We start from the raw sequence: 21,039 nt of genomic DNA, 5'->3' as shown, positions 1-21,039 counted from the left end.
CCCATAGCAAACCTCTCCTGCTCTGGACAGTTCCTCATATGGACAGAGATATCAGCAGAGAGCACTGTGGTCAGACTGAAAGGAAATTCAAAAAGAAAATAATCCTTCCAGTACATATCAGCTGCTGTATGTTCCACAGGAAGTTAAGATTTTTAAATAGAAGTAATTTACAAATCTGTATAACTTTCTGGCACAAAAAAAAAATAAAAAAATAAAAAATTCCAGCGGAGTGCCCCTTTAACATTATTTGTGATGTCGCTAACTCTGTTTTCCATTCCAGGACATATATTGTGAGGTTTGGACCTCCAGTTAATCTTACCATGAGCTTCTATTCAGTCATATGGATAACACTGCTCCCAAGCCTCTGCCGGCAACAGCTAACCAGCGAATATGTTCATCTGAACAATGGAGGAGGCCAAGGTAAATGCACCTACACGTTTGTGGTGCCACACCAGAAAATCACCGGAGCCGTTTGCGTTAGCACTGCCAAGTTTCCAGAAGCTTTTGGAGTGAACAGAAGTGAAGTCGAAGAGTTAAAACAGGAGCTTAGTCGTCAACAAAACGAGATTGAGAAGATCAAAAGGTTGGTGGATGTGGACCATGAGGTGGCCAATGAGATGGACCATCTCCAAAGAGAGAACAGGAATATGGGGTCGCGTCTCAGTCATCTGCATATGCAGTTCCTACACGAAGTTCTTCAGAAAAAGAACGACTCGAAAGAATTATTTCAGGGACCGGATAAAGCGGTCAATACCACCGCAGAAGTCCTCACCTTGGCTTCTAAGTACCAAGATCTCCAGGAGAAATATAACTTCCTAACATCACTGATCAACAACCAGAGTCTTATCATTGCACGTTTAGAGGAGCAATGTCTACAAAGTATCGGTAAACGCCAAGGTGACCAAGTAAGGACATTTTTTTTATTACCTCTAATAATATCTATTACCCAGGGACAGAGATCCGCATTTGTGGTGAAAGTCTCTTCTATCTTATGCATCCTTTCTTTCCTTAAAGGGGTACTCCGGTGGAAAACTTTTTTTTTTTTTTATGAACTGGTGCCAGAAAGTTAAACAGATTTGTAAATGACTTCTATTAAAAAATCTTTACCCTTCCAGTACTTCTTAGCGGCTGTATGCTACAGAGGAAATTCTTTTCTTTTTGAATGTCTTTTTGTCTTCTCCACAGTGCTCTCTGCTGACACCTCTGTCCATGTCAGGAACTGTCCAGAGCAGCATAGGTTTGCAATGGATATTTTCTCCTGCTCTGGACAGTTCCTGATACAGACAGAGGTGTCAGCAGAGAGCACTGTGGACAAGACAAAAAAGAAATTCAAAAAGAACAGAATTTCCTCTGTAGCAAACAGCTGCTAAAAAGTACTGGAAGGGTAAAGATTTTTTAATAGAAGTCATTTACAAATCTGTTTAACTTTCTGGCACCAGTTGACTTCTAAAGACCTAAAAAAAATTTATGTTTTCCACCGGAGTACCCCTTTAGAAGGGTACTCCACTGGCCAGCGTTTGGAACATTTAGTTCCAAATGGTGTGTGTGCGCTGCGGGGTAGGCCACACCCCTTGTGATGTCACGCCCCACCCCATCAATGCAAGTCTATGGGAGGGGGCGTGACATCCCAATGGGGCGTGGCCTATCCCCCGCAGCGCGCACGCACACAGCATTCGGATCTAAATGTTCCGAACGCTGGCCAGTGGAGTACCCCTTTAATGTCCATTAATTGGTGGAAATATGGAGTCATGTCAGTTCCCATATGCTTAGATAGTTTTAAGACAGACGAGAAGGTCACCACTACATATGCTTTATATCCACCTGACACATGCACCACTCGGAGAAACCCCGCATGGGAAAGATCTATAAAGGGCTCCACAACAAAACAATATATAAAACACACAACTGCTTGTAAAAGGACTATTCATACCAAATAGGCATTTCTTGTTATGTCTCAGTAAAAGTACCATGTGCAAAAAACATAATGGTGGGTATAACAGAACCGATCCTGGATGTCCAACCAACCAAGATTCCTGGGTATCAAAAAAGGTGCTATTATAAAGGTATGGCGGCTGCGGTAGATCTATAGTGGTGTAGCTATTGGTGGCAAGGTAGACCAAGAGAAGAAAAGATGGTCCAGCACATACAGGACTAAGGCTGTGTGGATATGATTAACGGAGGAGTGCGGTATTAACACAGAGACTGCAGTTGATAGAGGCGGTGCAATGCCCGATACAGTTCAATGTATATTGCTAGTACAGAAAACAGGACAGCACTCACCATACAACGTGGCTGTATTCAAGAGTTCCAATAGTGACAAGCCGATGCAATGTGGTGGCGGGGGGGCAGGACCGGGACAGACTGTTTCACGCTTTCACAGTGCTTACTCATGACGGTATGACATTGAAGAGTTCCAATAGTGACAAGCCGGTGCAATGGTGGTGGCGGGGGGCAGGACCGGGACAGACTGTTTCACGCTTTCACAGCGCTTCCTCAAACCGGTATGACATACCGGCTTGAGGAAACACTGTGAAAGCATGAAACAGTCTGTCCCGGTCCTGCCCCCCCGCCTCCACCATTGCACCGGTTTGTCACTATTGGAAAGCTTGAATAAAGCCACGTCGTATGGTGAGTGCTGTCCTGTATTCTGTACTAGCTATTGGTGGCAAGGTGCTGGTCTCTATGGCTGGGTTCACATATGTCTGGCGCTCGGCACAGTTTCCCTCCGGTGTTCACCGGAGGAAAACTGATGCTAGAACTGAACCCATTCTTTTGAATAGGATAGTTCACAATCATTCAGCATCTTAATTTTGCCGCCAGATGGTTGGACACACCAGATGCCATACAACTGATACACGTTGTCATTAGTTATGGCATCAGTCGCGTCGAGATCTAGACTGAGTTTACCTATGCCGGATATATGCGAACCCAGCCTAAGAGAGTACAAAGATGTTTTTGTCATCAGTATGTTAAATGGAACATGGTAGGAATGAGTCCTGTCACACATTTTTCATTGGGGCCCAGAAACTTTAGGTTATGTTTCCGAATCTCATAGAGGGGCATTTATGAAAGTTTGGTTAGGTATGCTATTTTTTAGTTTTTTTTTTTTTCACTTCCATTCTGCTTACGTGCGACAAATTTACTATATTGTTGCACAGCGTTAATAAATTTTTCGCAGGTAAGCAAAAGCGGGAGTTTTTTTCTCACCTAAGTGAAAACAATAGTCAGTTTCTGTTATTTAAGCCAAGGTTCGACTGGAGTATATTTAGTAGGTTTTTAAAGGAGTAGTCCGGCGCGCACTTCTCTTATTTTATCCGGTCCGGGTTGCAAAAAAAAAAGAAAACAAACTCTCTCTTGCCTGCCTACACGCCCCCGGAGCTCCGGTACAGGTGATCGGTCTCCGGGCTGTTTGCTTCTTACTTCCTGTTAGCCCGGCACGTCACACAGAGCTTCAGCCTATCACCGGCCGCAGCGATGTCCCGCCTCGGCCGGTGATAGGCTGAAGCTCCGTGTGACGTGCCGGGCTAACACTGCACACACTGATCTTTTACATTGATCAATGATGCTGCCGCTTGACTGCTCATGCCTGGATCTCAGGCACAGAGCAGTCATTCGGCGAACGGACATGCAGGAGGAAAGTAGGGATCCTCCTTGTGTCCTCCAGCTGTTCGGGACGCCGCGATTTACATAGTTACATAGTTAGTACGGTCGAAAAAATACATATGTCCATCAAGTTCAACCAGGGAATTGAAGGGTAGGGGTGTGGCGCGATATTGGGGAAGGGATGGGATTTTATTTTTTTATTTCACCGTGGCGGTCCTGAACAGCCCACGGAGCTAGCCGGGGGTAGTTTACTTTCACTTTCGACGCAGTGATCAACTTTGAACGCAGCGTCTAAAAGGTTAATAGCACGCAGCACCGTGATCAGTGCTTCGCACTATTAGCCACGGGTCCCGGCCTCCGGCCCCGGTCGGGCCCGACCCGCTATAATGCGGGGCGATGGCGTGGACCCTTGTTATAGAAAGGGAGCGGACTCAGGGCCTACAGGTACGCTCTGCGTCCTTAAGATGTTAATCTGGCCATAGGTTGTATTGAACATTTATAGCAGATACAGAGTATATGCCCTACATTTATCTTATAGGTACAGTAGATGTCCTAACTCTAGAATCTCCACCAATCAGGAGAATTGGAGTCCAATGAACATCATTATATCAGGGGAAGAGTTGAGTAAAATTGTTGGGTGAAAATCAGTAGGTGGTTTCTTTTATTACTCAAGAAAGTTGCTTGTGGGGCAATGCAATATGGCTGGAAGGGCTACCATGACTGGTTGTTACCAAGCATCTCAGGCCAAGGTAACATACAATTGGAATATTGCATGACTTATTTCTCTCTAAGGGGGTACTCCACTGCCCAGCATTTGGAACAAACTGTTAAGAATGCTGGAGCCGGCGCCAGGAGCTCGTGACGTCATAGCCCCACCCCCTCATGATGTCACGCCATGCCCCCTCAAAGCAAGTCTACGGGAGGGGGCGTGATGGCTGTCACGCCCCCTCCCATAAACTTGCATTGAGGGGGCGGGGCGTGACATCATTAGGGGGTGGGGCTATGATGTCACGAGCTCCCGGCGCTGGCTGGCTCCCGCATTATGAACAGTTTGTTCCAAACGCTGAGCAACGGAGTACCCCTTTAAGGAAAACAATCTTTAAATCCCAGGTGATATATTTTTCCAGGTGCCATCCTATTCACATTTACCTAGTGGAACCTTCAGCAACTCTTCAGAAGGTAAAAAAAAACAGAATCGCGATACACACGGGGAGCAGATAGATGGGACATCAAACAGGAAGGAAATACTCCCGACACAAGCCGTCAAGACAACCTCCACAGCCCCGGTTGATAAAGCGGAGTCCTCCAAATCAGAAGGTGCTTTAGTTACTCGGAATAATATGTTGAATAAAATGTCCAGTAAGCAGAAAAAAAACCCCACAATATAATCATAAGAGAAATACAACTATAGACAAAGTGTAAACTTTTATTTACATACAAAACTGTGGTCAACTTTGGGAATCCTATCGGTTCATACCGATCTTTTTTCTTTTTCTCGACCAGGGCCATGGGCGGACTGCTATGAAGCCTTTTTAGCCGGTCAGAAGTCCAGTGCTATCTATCTGCTAAAACCACGTAACAGTAGCCAAATCATGCAGGCCTGGTGTGACCAAGAGAACCACGAAGGCGGGTGGACGGTAATCCAAAGACGACAGGATGGCTCTACCAACTTCTTTAAAACTTGGCATAACTACAAAGTGAGAGCAACTAAAACTTTCCCTACCTTTCTTTCGAACCGTAATAAAGTGTTTATACAAGTGTTGGCGCCCTTACTGTATTGCTGGGCTTATATACAGAGGTTTTCCGAACAAAACTTCCTTAAAGGAGTACTCCGCCCCTAGGCATCTTATCCCCCAGTCATCCTCCAGTCATCCGGAACGAACTGAATGATTGGTGATGCGGCAGCGGAGGCTCATGACGTCAAGGCTACGCCCCCTCAATGCAAGTCTATGGGAGGGGGCGTGACGGCCGTCATGCCCCCTCCCATAGACTTGCATTGAGGGGGCGTGGCCGTGACGTCAAAATCTTCCGGCGCTGCAGCCGACGCTCTCAACGAACGCCGGGTGCAGCAGGGAGATCGTGGGGGGCCCCACCTGCAGGACCTCTGCGACCACACATCTTACCCCCTATCCTTTGGATAGTGGAAAACATATCAAGGGGCAGAGTACCCCTTTAAGAAGGTGTCATGTTCCATCTGGATTCTGTATGTATGGAAGTATTCCTACCTAGAAGTAATGCTTGTATGGCAAAATATGGGGACCATGCAGTATTTTTTCTCTGTTAAAAGCAATAAATATATAACTATATAACTGTAATAATAGGTAAGAAGATGTGCCCAGCAGAACCTCTCGAAAAGACCATCTTCTTGAGAAGAAAACCGCTTTATCTAGAATAGATTTCCTAAAACAGATATCAGCTCTTCTATACAGTATACTAAGCATACCGGCCATCTTGATTGAGAGGACATCCCCTCCAGAAGAACCTATTTCAATGAAATGGTCTAAAGAATTTTTAGAATAGTGAATGTGAAAAATGTTGTTCAACAAACAGCTTTAAGTTAAAGGGGTTATCCAGGAATCGAAAAGCAAAGATAATTTCTTTCAAAGACCGCTCCCTGTCTGTCTCCAGGTTGGGTGTGGTTCTGCAGCTCTGTTTCATTGAAGTGAATGGAGCCAAGTTGTAAAACCACACCAAACCTGGGGACAGACAGGGAGTGGCCTTTGGAAAAAAATAGGTCTGTTTTTTGATTCCTGGATGACCCCTTTAAGTAAAAAGACTAGAAAAGATTTCCAAAACTTCCCCCGAAATGCCAAGAGGGCTTGTTCTCTAGGGCTGTGTTCTCGTGTAATACCGTGTCAAGGAACCATTCCGATCAACATTTTGTCCATTGTAGCCATACACCCATTACATAAAAAATGAACCCATGCTGTAGTCAAAGGAGCTGTATGCTTTAAATTGGTACTCCATTTTTTTAAATTAACTACTTGTTGTTGTTGCGTTAATAGTTTTTTTTTTTTTTTATAGAATTGAGACTTTTGATTTTTTTTACCTATTGTTTCTGTTCATTACATTATACAGCACGGATTTGGTAACTTGGACAACGAGTATTGGTTGGGTCTTGAGAACATTTACTGGTTGACCAAACAAGGAAGCTACAAACTTCTTATCCTCATGGATGACTGGCAAGGTAGACAGGTCAGTGCTGAGTATGACCAGTTTCGTGTGGAACCCGAGAGCGACTTCTACCGCTTGCGCCTGGGGCAATACAGTGGTACGGCTGGAGACTCCCTTTCCTGGCACAATGATAAACAGTTTAGCACCTTGGACAAAGATCGGGATTCATACTCAGGTGAGGAACATTACAAACATTTAGTTTATTTTCCCCCCAAAAAAAAGTTCTATTTATGTTAAAAAAATCTTAAAGGAAAATGGTCATCCCGGTCACCCACACTAAACCCAATACACTGGGTTATAGTGTGGGTGAACAGGAGAACGATGCGGGGTCAGGGACCCCGCATCGTTCTCCTGTTCACCCGCACTATAACCCGGTGTATTGGGTTTTGTGTGGGTGAATGGGTAACCATTTTCCTTTAAACTCTTTTTCTTGGTTTGGACTTTTGAAGTAGCTGACACCTTGAGAAGATAATCGACTGTCTCATATACGTGACGATACCCATCCATATATGACATTTTTAATTGGATAAAACTTGGGTTCCTCTCATGAATCATCTACTACTACCCTTATCTAACTACTGCTTTCCCTTATCTCCTTTAAGGTAACTGTGCTCATTTCCAGAAGGGTGGCTGGTGGTATAACATGTGTGCCCACTCCAACCTGAACGGGGTATGGTACCGTGGTGGTCATTACCGAAGCCGCTATCAGGATGGAGTCTACTGGGCTGAGTTCCGTGGTGGAGCGTACTCTCTGAAGAAGGTCGTCATGCTTATAAAACCCGACAAACAGTGACCACTTTGGAACCTACGTAAGAAATACCAGTCCATCAAGTTTAACCCTTCATTTCCTTACCATGAAGGAAGAAAAAAACAAAACGTTCTTGACTCCTCTGTGCCTTTAGTCTACTCTTCGGGTCACAGATAATGGTGGGATCATTCTACCGGTTTTGGAGAATATCCAATTGAATCTGGAGGTTCTGCCCTACCAATACTGTTTTTGTTAGAATGTTCTTGACTGTTCTTACCATAAAGAATCCCATTTTATATTAGGAGATAGTTCTATGGTTAGATTGGAACAAAAAAGACTCCATCGAGTTTAACTGTTACCATCTTGCCGTGTTGATCCAGAAGAAGAGAAAAACTGATGTAAATGTTCACCTGTAGGGGGGGTAAAAAAAAATTTTTTTCTGACTGCAAATATTAAAAATCCATTCTCCTGGATCTATAATACATATTAACACTTTACTACAAATGATGAATTATATTATGAAACCCCTTCTAGAAATCTTTTAATGTGCCCATTATCACATCGCCCTCCATAGTCATACTGCTCTTACAGTGAAGAATGCTTTCCTGAGTAATATGGGAACTCCCATATTTTGTCCACCAGCCCAAGTATAAAAAATATCTTGGAGATACATAACACTATGCAGGGCCGGCTCTGCCTAACAACACTCCTCATAGAGGATACAAATACCTACGGGAACATGAGGCGCTGCCATCTCCTCATAATTTTTCTTGTTTTGTATGTGATGGTTATTCAATTAAAACATGTACATTTTTTTCATACAACTTGAGTTATTATTTGGGTGTGCAAGTGCCATACAGTTTGTGGTGTAGTCTTCTTTCTCTACGGGAACACGAGGCGCTGCCGTCACCTCATATTTTTTCTATCACACTTAAATTGGTATTCCAGGAAAAAACTTATATATATATATATATCTCAACATGGCTCCAGAAAGTTTTGTACATTATTTCTATTAAAAAATCTTAATCCTTCCAATAATTATCAGCTGCTGAAGTTGAGTTGTTCTTTTCTGTCTGACAACAGTGCTCTCTGCTGACATCTCTGCTTGTCTCGGGAACTGCACAGAGTAGAAGAGGTTTGCTATGGGGATTTGCTTCTACTCTAGACAGTTCCCGAGGCAGGTGTCATCCGAGAGCACTTAGACAGAAAAGAACAACTCAACTTCAGCAGCTCATAAGTACTCAAAGGATTAAGATTATTTAATAGAAGCAATTTACAAATCTGTTTAACTTTCTGGAGCCTGTTGATATATAAAAACATTTTTTTTCCTGGAATACCCCTTTAATATAGGCAAAATAGGCAGCCGCCTAGAGCGCCCTCTTGATGGGGGCGCAGCTCTTCCCGCTGCAATAAAGTTAGCCAGGATCCAAAGCACCCACCCATCTGAAGCACCTGCTCATCAAGCAAAACCCTGCCATGCTACCCCCTGCCCACCCGTACTAGAATAATCAGCATTGGAGGAACGAAGCACCACCTCCGAGGCAGACAGGGGCGATCACTAAGGTCGTCCGGTCCATCCAACATCCTGACATTGCGTGCGCCTCCACACATCGGAAGAAGCCAATCGGCGGAGTCAAGGGTGGCAAAAATCCTCGCACGAGGCCTTACACTATGCTCAGGCCATGTGCAAGGTGCAGCAGAATCCCATTGAAAACAACGCAATGGAAGTTCTGGGCGGAATTTTTCAAAAATTCTGCTATGTAAATGGGGCCTTAGGGAGCAGGAAAGTGGTAAAAAACAAAAACAAAAACGCCAAAAAGAGTCTTGTTTGGAACCATGATAACACCGAGATGCAGCATTGGGAAGTGTTATCATGGGGACAGGCAAAGAAGCCTGTAACTTCAACCTCTCCTTCTTTGTCCCAGAAATAAGGTTTTTATATGTTTTTTTTATTTTTATTTTTTACTAGGGTTCTCTTTTTGGATTTAATCTAGAAGTTGTGTTTTTTTTATACACTGATCATGAACCCGAATAAAGATACTAAATACACCGGGTGTTGTCGGTACCACCGCCCCAGGTCTCACAAATTCGGAGCGCCCCCTATGGCATGACAGTCAAACACAAACACTTGATACATTTGCTGGAAAACTTATATTCTTATTTTTTATTTTTTGTCTATTAACAAAAATATATGCAAAAAAAAAACAAACAACAAAAACAGCCGAACCTTTAATTTCAAGAAGTGAAATGGCAACGGACACTATAAGTCAGTGTTTCCCAACCAAGGTGCCCCCAGCTGTTGCAAAGCTATAACTCTCAGCATGTTGTAGTTTTGCAACAGCTGGAGGCACCCTGGTTGGAAAAAAAACACTGCTCTAAGTGAATGTATAAAGAATAGACAACATGAAGTAAAAACATGGGGGCTGAAAGTTCCCCCTAAAGGAATGGACGCTGAAAAGTCACTCATCCGCATAGTCCTGAGAGCCAACAGAATAAGGCACTGAGGGGAAGACAATAAAGTGCGAGCCTTCACTAATCTATCAGGAAACGACATAAATAACAGTCCCATACGTTCTAGGTAATTTGTGTTGGATTTCCTCCCTTTACGAGCAGGAACATAAGGTTGCAGGACTGCAGAGAAGTTATAATTGATCGTCCTTGAAAGTGGTGTCCCCCTACTTCAACAAAGTACAAAGCATCTAATTCAGTGTTTTCCAACCAAGGGTGCCTCCAGCTGTGGCAAAGCTACAACTACCAGCATGCCCGGACAGCCTTCGGCTGTCCGGGCATGCTGGTAGTTGTAGTTGTGCAACAGCTGGAGGCACACTGGTTGGGAAACACTGATGTAATGTCTACGGGACTGACAGCAATAGACAGGCACAGCGCCCCTCCTTTCAGATGGGGGACACAGGATCCCCCCATTCCCATTGTTCAGCAATCATACAATTATAACCTATCCTCTGGGCAGTCAGATGGGTGGTCAGTAACTTCTGAGATACAGAAAAAGCATAGTTCTATTCTGTTTATACAACTACCATTAAAGGCGTTTTCTGGTGTTTAATAAAAACTAGTATGGTTCTGGGGTGGGGAGAAAATAGAAAGAAAAAAACAAAACATACTTACCTAGCCCCAATCCCCCCACTACTCCCATTCACCTCTATTCTATCTTGTTTGTGTTTCTGAGAGGAGCGCTCGATGCAGGAAATGCCAGATCAGCCAATCAGTGGCCGCAGTGGTTTCCCGTCTTGGCCAGTGATTGGTGGAGCCGTCAGGTCCTGCATCAAGCATTCGTCTGCAAGGCAGGACCCTCCACGATCAGCTACTTATCCCCTATCCTGTGGATATGGGTTAAGTTCTCCTTTAACTATCCCCGACCCCCCCCCCCCCCTGCTCCAGTTCACCTCCATTATCTCTTCTTCCAGCTTCCGAGAGGAGCACTCAATGCAGGACCTACTGGCTCAGTGCTGTCCCGTATTGGCCAGAGATTGGCAGGTCCTGCATCAAGCGCTTGTCTCGGAACCAGGAAGAATAGAAAATGGAGGCGAACAGGAGCAACAGGGGACTGGGGATAGGTAAGTATGTTTTTTATTTTATTTTGCCCAGCACAATATTAGTTTTTATTAAACACCAGATAACCCCTTAAACCTCCATGGAAGTTACATAAAATTTGGCTCTTTCTTGATTTCCTGACCATTGCCAGCTGTCGCCCTTCAGGACCTTTGTTCTGAAGATGTGGATCCAGATCCCAGTGGATAGGCCATAAATGTCAAGATGGGAATACAGTTTAAATCTATCAGCAGAATGCAGGGTGCTGTTTATGGCAGCCTGTATTTTACTTATGGAGCAGCATATAAAGGCCACCAGAAAATAGCTCTGCGGGGGGCTGGCCCTGCGGGTCCTACTTGCATTATGTCATGGCGATTTGACTGGCAACCTGCACATCCCTGTGTCTGAGCCCGTGCTGTTGTTTCTGGCGCATGTGCTGACTAGCTGTGGCACTTTCGGCCGGCCAGCTCGTTTCAGACACTAGAGGCTGTGATGTTATGTAAGTAGGCATGGCAGAGTAGGGTTAACCCAGACCCGCTGGCTCAGCCCCCCAGAAGTGGCCGCTTTTGCCCTTCAGAGTCATAGAAGACACTGGCCACTTCACTCTAGCAAATAGTTGGGTCCCCATTAATCCTAGGGATATGCCCGTGCTTGGAAACCCTTTAAACACAGTTGGCAACATAACCCTGGGGCTTTTGGGGGCCGTCTAAATGCAAAACCCTCTGACCTTCTATGGTTTGCCTGCCTCCTTTCCCAGATTCCCCCCCCCCATTGTCAACTAAACTTTCATGGTTTTCATGTTCCCCTGCTCTATCATTGGAAAGTTCCTGCTCGTAAAATAAAGAGCAGTTCCGATAACAAGTATATATGATGGAATTGTCATTCTTGTGTAAATAGTAATGTAGGTGCTTTCAGGTAAGACAGGTTTTTAGGAAATGGCTCTATTGTAACATAGGAGACTGATAATGGAACGTTGACCCGTCAGACTTGGCTTCTAGCTGTGGTTGCTGTCACTCTCGTCTTCATCGGACTCCTGTATGTCATCCAGAATAAGATCATCCAGATCACACTGGGCCATGCTGCCCTGGCTGAGGCATGTGGCCACCGTGGACCCTGTGCTCACGTGAAGCATGCTGGGATGCAGGACTTTGGGACACTTATGTTTGGACAGGCTTCTGGGATGGACGCACTGGAGGCCGGGAATGTAAGGTTCTGTGTGTAGACAGAAAGAGGTCAATGTCCACATGTTTTATGAATGGGACAATTATTTTCAGTATAACTAATAATTATAAATAAATGAGGGAAAAAACACATGGATTATTAAACCTACAACAAATACAACCCTACACTCTTAATAAATGAGGGCCAATGTCTAGCCAGGATTTTCAATCATATCACTTGCTGTGTTTAGGACATGACACGTCTTCAGACTCTTTAATTTTTTTCACATTTTGTTATGTTATCGTCTTAAAGGGGTACAAAATGTTCCAAACTCTTAGAGCCGGCGCCGGGAGCTCGTGACGTCATAGTCCCACCCCTTCATGATGTCACGCCCCACCCCCTCAATGCAAGTCTATGGGTGGGGGGCGTGACGTGGCTGACGTGGGTGGCTGCCCAATACCATCACTACAGTGATCATGGTGGGGGCAGCATCATGTCTGGGGGAAACCAGGCACTGCCTATCACCTGCCCAATACCATCCCTACAGTGATCATGGTGGGGGCAGCATCATGTCTGGAGGAAACCAGGCACTGCCCTTCACCTGCCCAATACCATCCCTACAGTGATCATGGTGGGGGGCAGCATCATGTCTGGGGGAAACCAGGCACTGCCCATCACCTGCCCAATACCATCCCTACAGTGATCATGGTGGGGTCAGCATCATGTCTGGGGGAAACCAGGCACTGCCTATCACCTGCCCAATACCATCCCTACAGTGATCATGGTGGGGGCAGCATCATGTCTGGGGGAAACCAAGCACTGCCCATCACCTGCACAATACCATCCCTACAGTGATCATGGTGGGGGCAGCATCATGTCTGGAGGAAACCAGGCACTGCCCATCACCTGCCCGATACCATCCCTACAGTGATCATGGTGGGGGCAGCATCATGTCTGGAGGAAACCAGGCACTGCCTATCACCTGCCCAATACCATCCCTACAGTGATCATGGTGGGGGCAGCATCATGTCTGGAGGAAACCAAGCACTGCCCATCACCTGCCCGATACCATCCCTACAGTGATCATGGTGGGGGCAGCATCATGTCTGGAGGAAACCAGGCACTGCCTATCACCTGCCCAATACCATCCCTACAGTGATCATGGTGGGGGAAGCATCATGTCTGGGGGAAACCAGGCACTGCCCATCACCTGCCCAATACCATCCCTACAGAGATCATGGTGGGGGCAGCATCATGTCTGGAGGAAACCAGGCACTGCCCTCACCTGCTTAATACCCTCCCTACAGTGATCATGGTGGGGGCAGCATCATGTCTGGAGGAAACCAGGTACTGCCCATCACCTGCCCAATACCATCCCTACAGTGATCATGGTGGGGGCAGCATCATGTCTGGAGGAAACCAGGCACTGCCCATCACCTGCCCGATACCATCCCTACAGTGATCATGGTGGGGGAAGCATCATGTGTGGGGGAAACCAGACACTGCCCATCACCTGCCCAATACCATCCCTACAGTGATCATGGTGGGGGAAGCATCATGTCCTGGGAAACCAGGCACTGCCCATCACCTGCCCAATACCATCCCTACAGTGATCATGGTGGGGGCAGCATCATGTCTGGAAGAAACCAGGCACTGCCCATCACCTGCCCAATACCATCCCTACAGTGATCATGGTGGGGGAAGCATCATGTCCTGGGAAACCAGGCACTGCCCATCACCTGCCCAATACCATCCCTACAGTGATCATGGTGGGGGCAGCATCATGTCTGGAGGAAACCAGGCACTGCCCATCACCTGCCCAATACCATCTCTACAGTGATCATGGTGGGGGCAGCATCATGTCTGGGGGAAACCAGGCACTGCCCATCACCTGCCCAATACCATCTCTACAGTGATCATGGTGGGGGCAGCATCATGTCTGGGGAAACCAAGCACTGCCCATCACCTGCCCAATACCATCCCTACAGTGAAGCATGGGGGAGAATGATGAAACAAAATCTTTATTTTTTTCTTCATTTTAGCACAAGGCCTCAACATAATAAAATATGAAAAAAGTTAAAGGGTTTGAAAACTTTCAGAATGCACTGTATGTCCTTGGCTATGAAAGCCCATGACCACCAAGATGAAATACTTACACCCTGGGCAGCTTATATACCTTTTTCAATCTTGTACTTTTTAAAGCTATTTTAAAGACAAAATTACACTCTATGGCCCTGTTTACTATTGTAAACGCAACATGTTTTGTCGGGTTGTGCGCCAGAAATTCTGTCTGCGTTAGAATGTGCGCCCCAGAATTGAAAAAAAAACAACTAACCCGACCATTTTACTGAGGAAACACGAAAAAGAGGCGCGGTCATCTAGAAAAGTGGGTTAGGCCACCGGAAAAAGGGGCGTGTCCCCGACATTTTCACAAAAACCCAACATACTTACTAAGGTTTCCACAGAAAATGTGGTGAAATTGAGCTGAGGAAAACCCGGCAGAACAGAGAATGTGTACAAAAAAAAAAGCAAAATGGAGGGAAACCTTAGTAAATACTGTGGGAAAAAATAGTAGGGAATTAAAATCCACAAAGAAAACTACACAAGACTCTTAGTAAATCAGGGCCAATGTGTCAGTATTATCACTTTGTAATCATTGCATAGAATTCTATTATTACCTCTCCGGTTATAACAATTTTCTCCGAAGCAGCTGTGAGGGTTTCGGGTTCGTGGGCCACTATTTCGGCGAGGAGGGAGTATTCGAATTGGTAAGACGGGAGAAGCGCACATGTAACATGGGCATGAAAGCCCCATCTGTGCAAATCCTCTGGAAACGGAAGAATAAACAAGAAATGAGGGACAAAAAATGGTCATTATGTAGAGATATCAACATGTAACCAACAGAAGCCACATTACTAATCCATTTTTCCAGTATGACTCCTGTATTTTGTAGTTGCCTAAAACTATCTCCGTGACTCTGTCCCAAATTCTACAGCGCTGCTGAGACCGGCCTAAAATCGTCTTTGTATGAAGGTGATGGAACCACTGACTCGATAGCATTTACAGTTGTTGGATTAAGACATCTTAGAACCAGCTCGGGACAACCTTTGGGGGAGATTTATCAAAACCTGTCCAAAGGAAAAGTTGCCCAGTTGCCCATAGCAACCAATCAGATCGCTTCTTTCATTTTTCAGAGGCCTTGTTAAAAATGAAAGAAGCGATCTGATTGGTTGCTATGGGCAACTGGGCAACTTTTACCCAGCACAGGTTTTGATAAATCTCCCCCAATGTGTCTTGTCACATGGCAAGATAGCCATGAAAACAGGACTGGTCAAATCTCAAAAGATAAGTGACTGATCCACCTGGAAATACGCTGCTGTTGGCCAATTTTTGGGTTGTTTTGATGGCAGTGGAAATTATAGTTGTCTTCTTAAAGGGGTAAGATGTTTAGATCTTATCCCTTATCCAGAGGATAGGGGATAAGATGTCTGATTGTGGGGGACCCCCTCGATCTCCCTGCTGCACCCGGCATTCGTTTAGAGCATCGGGTTTAGCGCAGGAGGCTTGTGATGTCACGTTAACGCCCAGCTCATGACGTCACGGCCACGCCCCCTCAATGCAAGTCTATGAGAGGGGGCGTGACGGCTGTCACGCCCCCTAGACTATCATTGAGGGGGTGTGGCTGTGATGTCACTAGCGGGGTGTGACCGTGACGTTGCGAGCCTCCGCCCCGCATCGCCAGCCATCAGGCACAGAGCGAAGTTCGCTCTGTGCACCGGATGTCTGGGGTGCTGCAGCCAAGATTGCGGGGGTCCCCAGTGGCGGGACCCCCGCAATCAGACATCTTATTCTCTGTCCCTGGATAGGGGATAAGATGTCTAGGGGCGGAGTATCCCTTTAAGAAAGAAAAGTCAAAGTAGACTTCTACGTGGTCTATGTGGCCCCTATAGACACCTATAGAACCCTGTGTAACCCAGTGTGGGCTTTGAAGCTGTAGCTAACACATGTATACCCTCTTGCGCATGCCGCCATATCAACACTACAGTGTAAGGAGAATGAGGTAGGCAGGAATTCACAAACTGAGTTCACCCACCGTTCCTAGAAGTAAATCTGGTGGATGTGCAGTAAAGGCGGGGTTATCTGGCACTGGAATTTTGTTTAAGGGGATATAATTTCTTCTTTTAAGGGGATACAATTTCTTCTCCACCAAAATGGAGAAGAAATTGCATCTGAGCACTTCTGACCGTGGACTCATTGTTGGCGCTAGACGGGATTGTGTAAGAAAGATTTTCATCAAAAGGCTATTCCCATGTTCAGTGGGTTGTCCATTGCTTAAAATGACTGAAAAATAGAAAAAATAAGCAATACTCACCTGCCTGATCCCTCGCCAACAGTGCCCTGTCTTACTGCCTTTACGGACTTCCTGCTCTCTATTCAACATGCAGTAATTGCCCGCTCAGTCAATCACTGGCAGTGACTAGGCACTGCTTGCGAAGGATCAGGCAGGTGAGTATTTCTTATTTTTTTTTAGCCAGCCTGAGTCTTTTCAGGCAGCGAACAACTCGTTAAAGGGGTACTCTGGAGTTTAGACATCATATCCCCTATCCAAAGGATAAGATGCCTGATCACGGGGGTCCCGCCGCTGGGGACCCCTCGTGATCTTGCACACTGCCCCTCGTTAAAATAAGTCCCCGGAGCGTGTTTGCTCCGGGTCTGATTACTGTCGATCACGGGGCCGGAGCATTGTGACGTCACGGCTCCGCCCCCGTGTGACATCACGCTCCACCCCCTCAATGCAAGCCTATGGGAGGGGGCGTGACAGCTGTCATGCCCCCTCCCATAGACTTGCATTGAGGGGCGTGACGTCACACGGGGGCGGAGCCGTGACATCACAGTCTCACGTCACTGTGGTCGGGAGCCGAAGCCTCCAGCGTTTCCTACAGCCGCAACAGGTGGGTTCTGCAGCTGAGATCCCAAGGGATAAGATGTCTAGGGGCGGAGAACCCCTTTAAACATGTAAGAATTAACCAGGATATTGGTGTTTGGCACTGACATCAGTGTGAAAACGGACAGACATAATACTGCGGGTCCTCAACGCCTTACTTGAAAGAGCGATCACATCTATGGCAGTGGAACTCCGCAATCCCCCACATCTTGTCATATGGAACAGGATCATATTTTTTACGACAACTGTGACACCTTGACACCTAAACAAACAATAAGGGGACAAAATCGTATATGGCATAACTCAGGGCTTGACTAAAGTGCTCTCTGATGACACGTGTCTCGGGAACTGTCCAGAGTAGAAGAAAATCCCCATAGCAAACCTCTTCTACTCTGTGCAGTTCCCGAGACAAGCAGAGAGGTCAGCAGAGAACACTGTTGCCCGACAGAAAAGAACAACTCAACTTCAGCAGCTGATAATTATTGGAAGGATTAAGATTTTTTAATAAAAGTAATTTACAAATCTGTTAGACTTTCTGGAGCCAGTTGATTAAAAAAAAAGTTTTTTCTTGGAATACCCCTTTAAATCCCCCAAAAATTCAGGAAGGCAAATGCAAATCAGAAGTAACAAGATATGTGAGGTAGTATTTTTGCATTTTTCATAGTCCACAGGCTCTGTTAACACGTGGCGTTTTATTAGCATACTGTTGCGGTACTGCATGCGTTTTCACGTAAAATGGGCAAAACTGCAGGAAATTGTTCAAATTTTTTATGCAATTTTATGTAAAAACATGCCAAAAAGGCAGTCACAATATCACAATAAATAGAGTTTTTAGGACAGAGGACATACCTAAACGCCCGGGCTGCCTGGAACATGTGGAACACCAGGACGTACATGCATGTCCTGAATCTCATCCGAATTATGAAGTGAGCGCAGGAGCTACACTCGCTTCATAGACAATACTGAGCACGACATCTGAAGTATTAGGCAGCTTTGAAAGACTCATCGGACCACCCGCCATGCAATCATGGGGGTCCGATGATTCAAGATGGTGGCTGGAGGTATCCTCACCTGTCTTCACGATCACTACAGGGATCTTTGTCTATGACAATGTTTTTCAACCAGGCTGCCTCCAGCTGTTGCAAGACTACAACTCCCAGCATGCCCGGACAGCCAACGGCTGTCCGGGCATGCTGGGAGTTGTAGTTTTGCAACAGCTGGAGGCACCCTGGTTGGGATACACTTGTCTTTGATCTGCCTTCTGTCAGACCTTAGAAACAGATCGATGAGTGGATAGCACTTAACAGTATTAGAACTAAATAGATAAATAGTCTCCTGTGGGGGGCTTAAAAGATGTAAAAAAAAAAATAAATGTGAATAAGCCCCTCCCTCAATAAAAAAAGAAAATCACCCCCTTTTACCATTTTACAAGTAAAAAAAGGAATAAATAATCATATTTGGTACTGCCGCATGCGGCAATGTCCGAACGATTAAAATATAAAGTTCAATAAATGTAAAAAAAAGTCCACAATTGCTGATTTTTGGTCACATCACAACCAAGAAAAGAACTGTGTAAAAAGTGATCAAAAAGTCACATATACGCAAAAAATGGTACCGATAAAAGCTTCAGATTACAGCGCAAAAAATGTGCCATCATACAGCCCCGTATATTAGAAAGTGTTGTAGGGGTCAGAATAAGTAAATTTTAAACATACCGTATATACTCGAGTATAAGCCGAGTTTTTCAGCACGATTTTTCGGGGGTTAAAATGACAGGGTGATGATGACGGGGGTGATAATGACAGGATGATGATGACGGGGGTGATGATGACAGGGTGATGATGACAGGGTGATAATGACAGGATGATGATGACGGGGGTGATGATGACAGGGTGATGATGACAGGGTGATAATGACAGGATGATGATGACGGGGGTGATGATGACAGGGTGATGATGACAGGGTGATGATGACAGGGTGATAATGACAGGATGATGATGACGGGGGTGATGATGACAGGGTGATGATGACAGGGTGATGATGACAGGGTGATGATGACAGGGTGATGATGACGGGGGTGATAATGACAGGGTGATGATGACAGGGGTGATAATGACAGGGTGATGATGACGGGGGTGTTAATGACAGGGTGATGATGACAGGGGTGATAATGACAGGGTGATGATGACAGGGGTGATAATGACAGGGTGATGATGACGGGGGGTGATAATGACAGGGTGATGATGACGGGGGTGATGATGACAGGGTGATGATGACGGGGGTGATGATGACGGGGGTGATGATGACATGGTGATGATGACGGGGGTGATGATGACGGGGGTGATGATGACGGGGGTGATGATGACAGGGGTGATGATGACAGGGGTGATGATGACAGGGGTGATGATGACGGGGGTGATAATGACGGGGGTGATAATGACGGGGGTGATGATGACAGGGTGATGATGACAGGGTGATGATGACAGGGTGATGATGACAGGGTGATGATGACAGGGGTGATAATGACAGGGGTGATAATGACAGGGTGATGATGACAGGGTGATGATGACAGGGTGATGATGACAGGGTGATGATGACAGGGGTGATAATGACAGGGTGATAATGACAGGGTGATGATGACAGGGTGATGATGACGGGAGTGTTAATGACGGGAGTGTTAATGACGGGGGTCTGGATGATGACAGGGTGATGATGACAGGGTGATAATGACAGGGTGATGATGATGGGGGTGATAATGACAGGGTGATGATGACAGGGTGATGATGACAGGGTGATGATGACAGGGTGATGATGACAGGGTGATAATGACAGGGTGATGATGACAGGGGTGATAATGACAGGGTGATGATGACAGGGGTGATAATGACAGGGGTGATAATGACAGGGTGATGATGACGGGGGTGTTAATGAAGGGGGTGTTAATGACGGGGGTCTGGGTGATGATGACAGGGTGATGATGACGGGGTGATAATGACAGGGGTGATAATGACGGGGGTGATAATGACAGGGTGATAATGACAGGGTGATGATGACAGGGGTGATAATGACAGGGGTGATAATGACGGGGGTGTTAATGACAGGGTGATGATGACAGGGTGATGATGACAGGGTGATGATGGCAGGGGTGATAATGACAGGGTGATGATGGCAGGGGTGATAATGACAGGGTGATGATGACAGGGTGATGATGACAGGGTGATAATGACAGGGTGATGATGATGGGGGTGATAATGACAGGGTGATGATGACAGGGTGATGATGACAGGGTGATGATGACAGGGTGATAATGACAGGGTGATAATGACAGGGTGATGATGACAGGGGTGATAATGACAGGGTGATGATGACAGGGGTGATAATGACAGGGGTGATAATGACAGGGTGATGATGACGGGGGTGTTAATGAAGGGGGTGTTAATGACGGGGGTCTGGGTGATGATGACAGGGTGATGATGACGGGGTGATAATGACAGGGGTGATAATGACGGGGGTGATAATGACAGGGTGATAATGACAGGGGTGATAATGACAGGGTGATGATGATGGGGGTGATAATGACAGGGTGATGATGACAGGGGTGTTAATGACAGGGTGATGATGACAGGGGTGATAATGACAGGGGTGATAATGACAGGGGTGATAATGACAGGGTGATGATGACAGGGGTGTTAATGACAGGGTGATGATGACAGGGTGATGATGACAGGGTGATGATGACAGGGGTGATAATGACAGGGTGATGATGGCAGGGGTGATAATGACAGGGTGATAATGACAGGGTGATAATGACAGGGTGATAATGACAGGGTGATAATGACAGGGTGATGATGACAGGGTGATA

General features: G+C 46.0%; 2 protein-coding genes across 12 annotated transcripts in view; one reads left to right on the top strand and one right to left on the bottom strand.

Moving 5' to 3' along the window:
* Positions 1-8,330, top strand: part of ANGPTL6 (angiopoietin like 6) — a 66,851-nt gene extending 58,521 nt beyond the window's left edge. For 5 of the 9 annotated variants that reach the window (XM_056570628.1, XM_056570626.1, XM_056570627.1 and 2 more), the window contains 5 exons: positions 281-905; positions 4,731-4,920; positions 5,107-5,300; positions 6,682-6,952; positions 7,380-8,330. In XM_056570628.1, coding sequence (XP_056426603.1) covers positions 281-905; positions 4,731-4,920; positions 5,107-5,300; positions 6,682-6,952; positions 7,380-7,570 — 1,471 coding nt within the window. In that variant the 3' untranslated portion in view covers positions 7,571-8,330. The remainder of the gene's footprint in view (positions 1-280; positions 906-4,730; positions 4,921-5,106; positions 5,301-6,681; positions 6,953-7,379) is intronic. The other 4 variants (XM_056570630.1, XM_056570629.1, XM_056570631.1 and 1 more) reach the window with 1 other exon arrangement.
* A 1,337-nt stretch (positions 8,331-9,667) lies between these two features.
* Positions 9,668-21,039, bottom strand: part of SHFL (shiftless antiviral inhibitor of ribosomal frameshifting) — a 75,436-nt gene continuing 64,064 nt past the window's right edge. For all 3 annotated transcript variants that reach the window (XM_056570621.1, XM_056570622.1, XM_056570620.1), the window contains exons 7-9: positions 17,336-17,439; positions 14,911-15,059; positions 9,668-12,283 (exon numbers count right to left, since the gene is read on the bottom strand). In XM_056570621.1, the coding sequence (XP_056426596.1) occupies positions 12,066-12,283; positions 14,911-15,059; positions 17,336-17,439 (471 nt within the window). In that variant the 3' untranslated portion in view covers positions 9,668-12,065. The remainder of the gene's footprint in view (positions 12,284-14,910; positions 15,060-17,335; positions 17,440-21,039) is intronic.

The sequence above is a fragment of the Hyla sarda genome, chromosome 4 (genome assembly GCF_029499605.1).
Source record: "Hyla sarda isolate aHylSar1 chromosome 4, aHylSar1.hap1, whole genome shotgun sequence".
Classification (NCBI taxonomy): Eukaryota; Metazoa; Chordata; class Amphibia; order Anura; family Hylidae; genus Hyla; species Hyla sarda.
The sequence above is the reverse complement of the archived record's forward strand: the minus strand, read 5'-3'. Positions and strand labels throughout refer to the sequence as shown.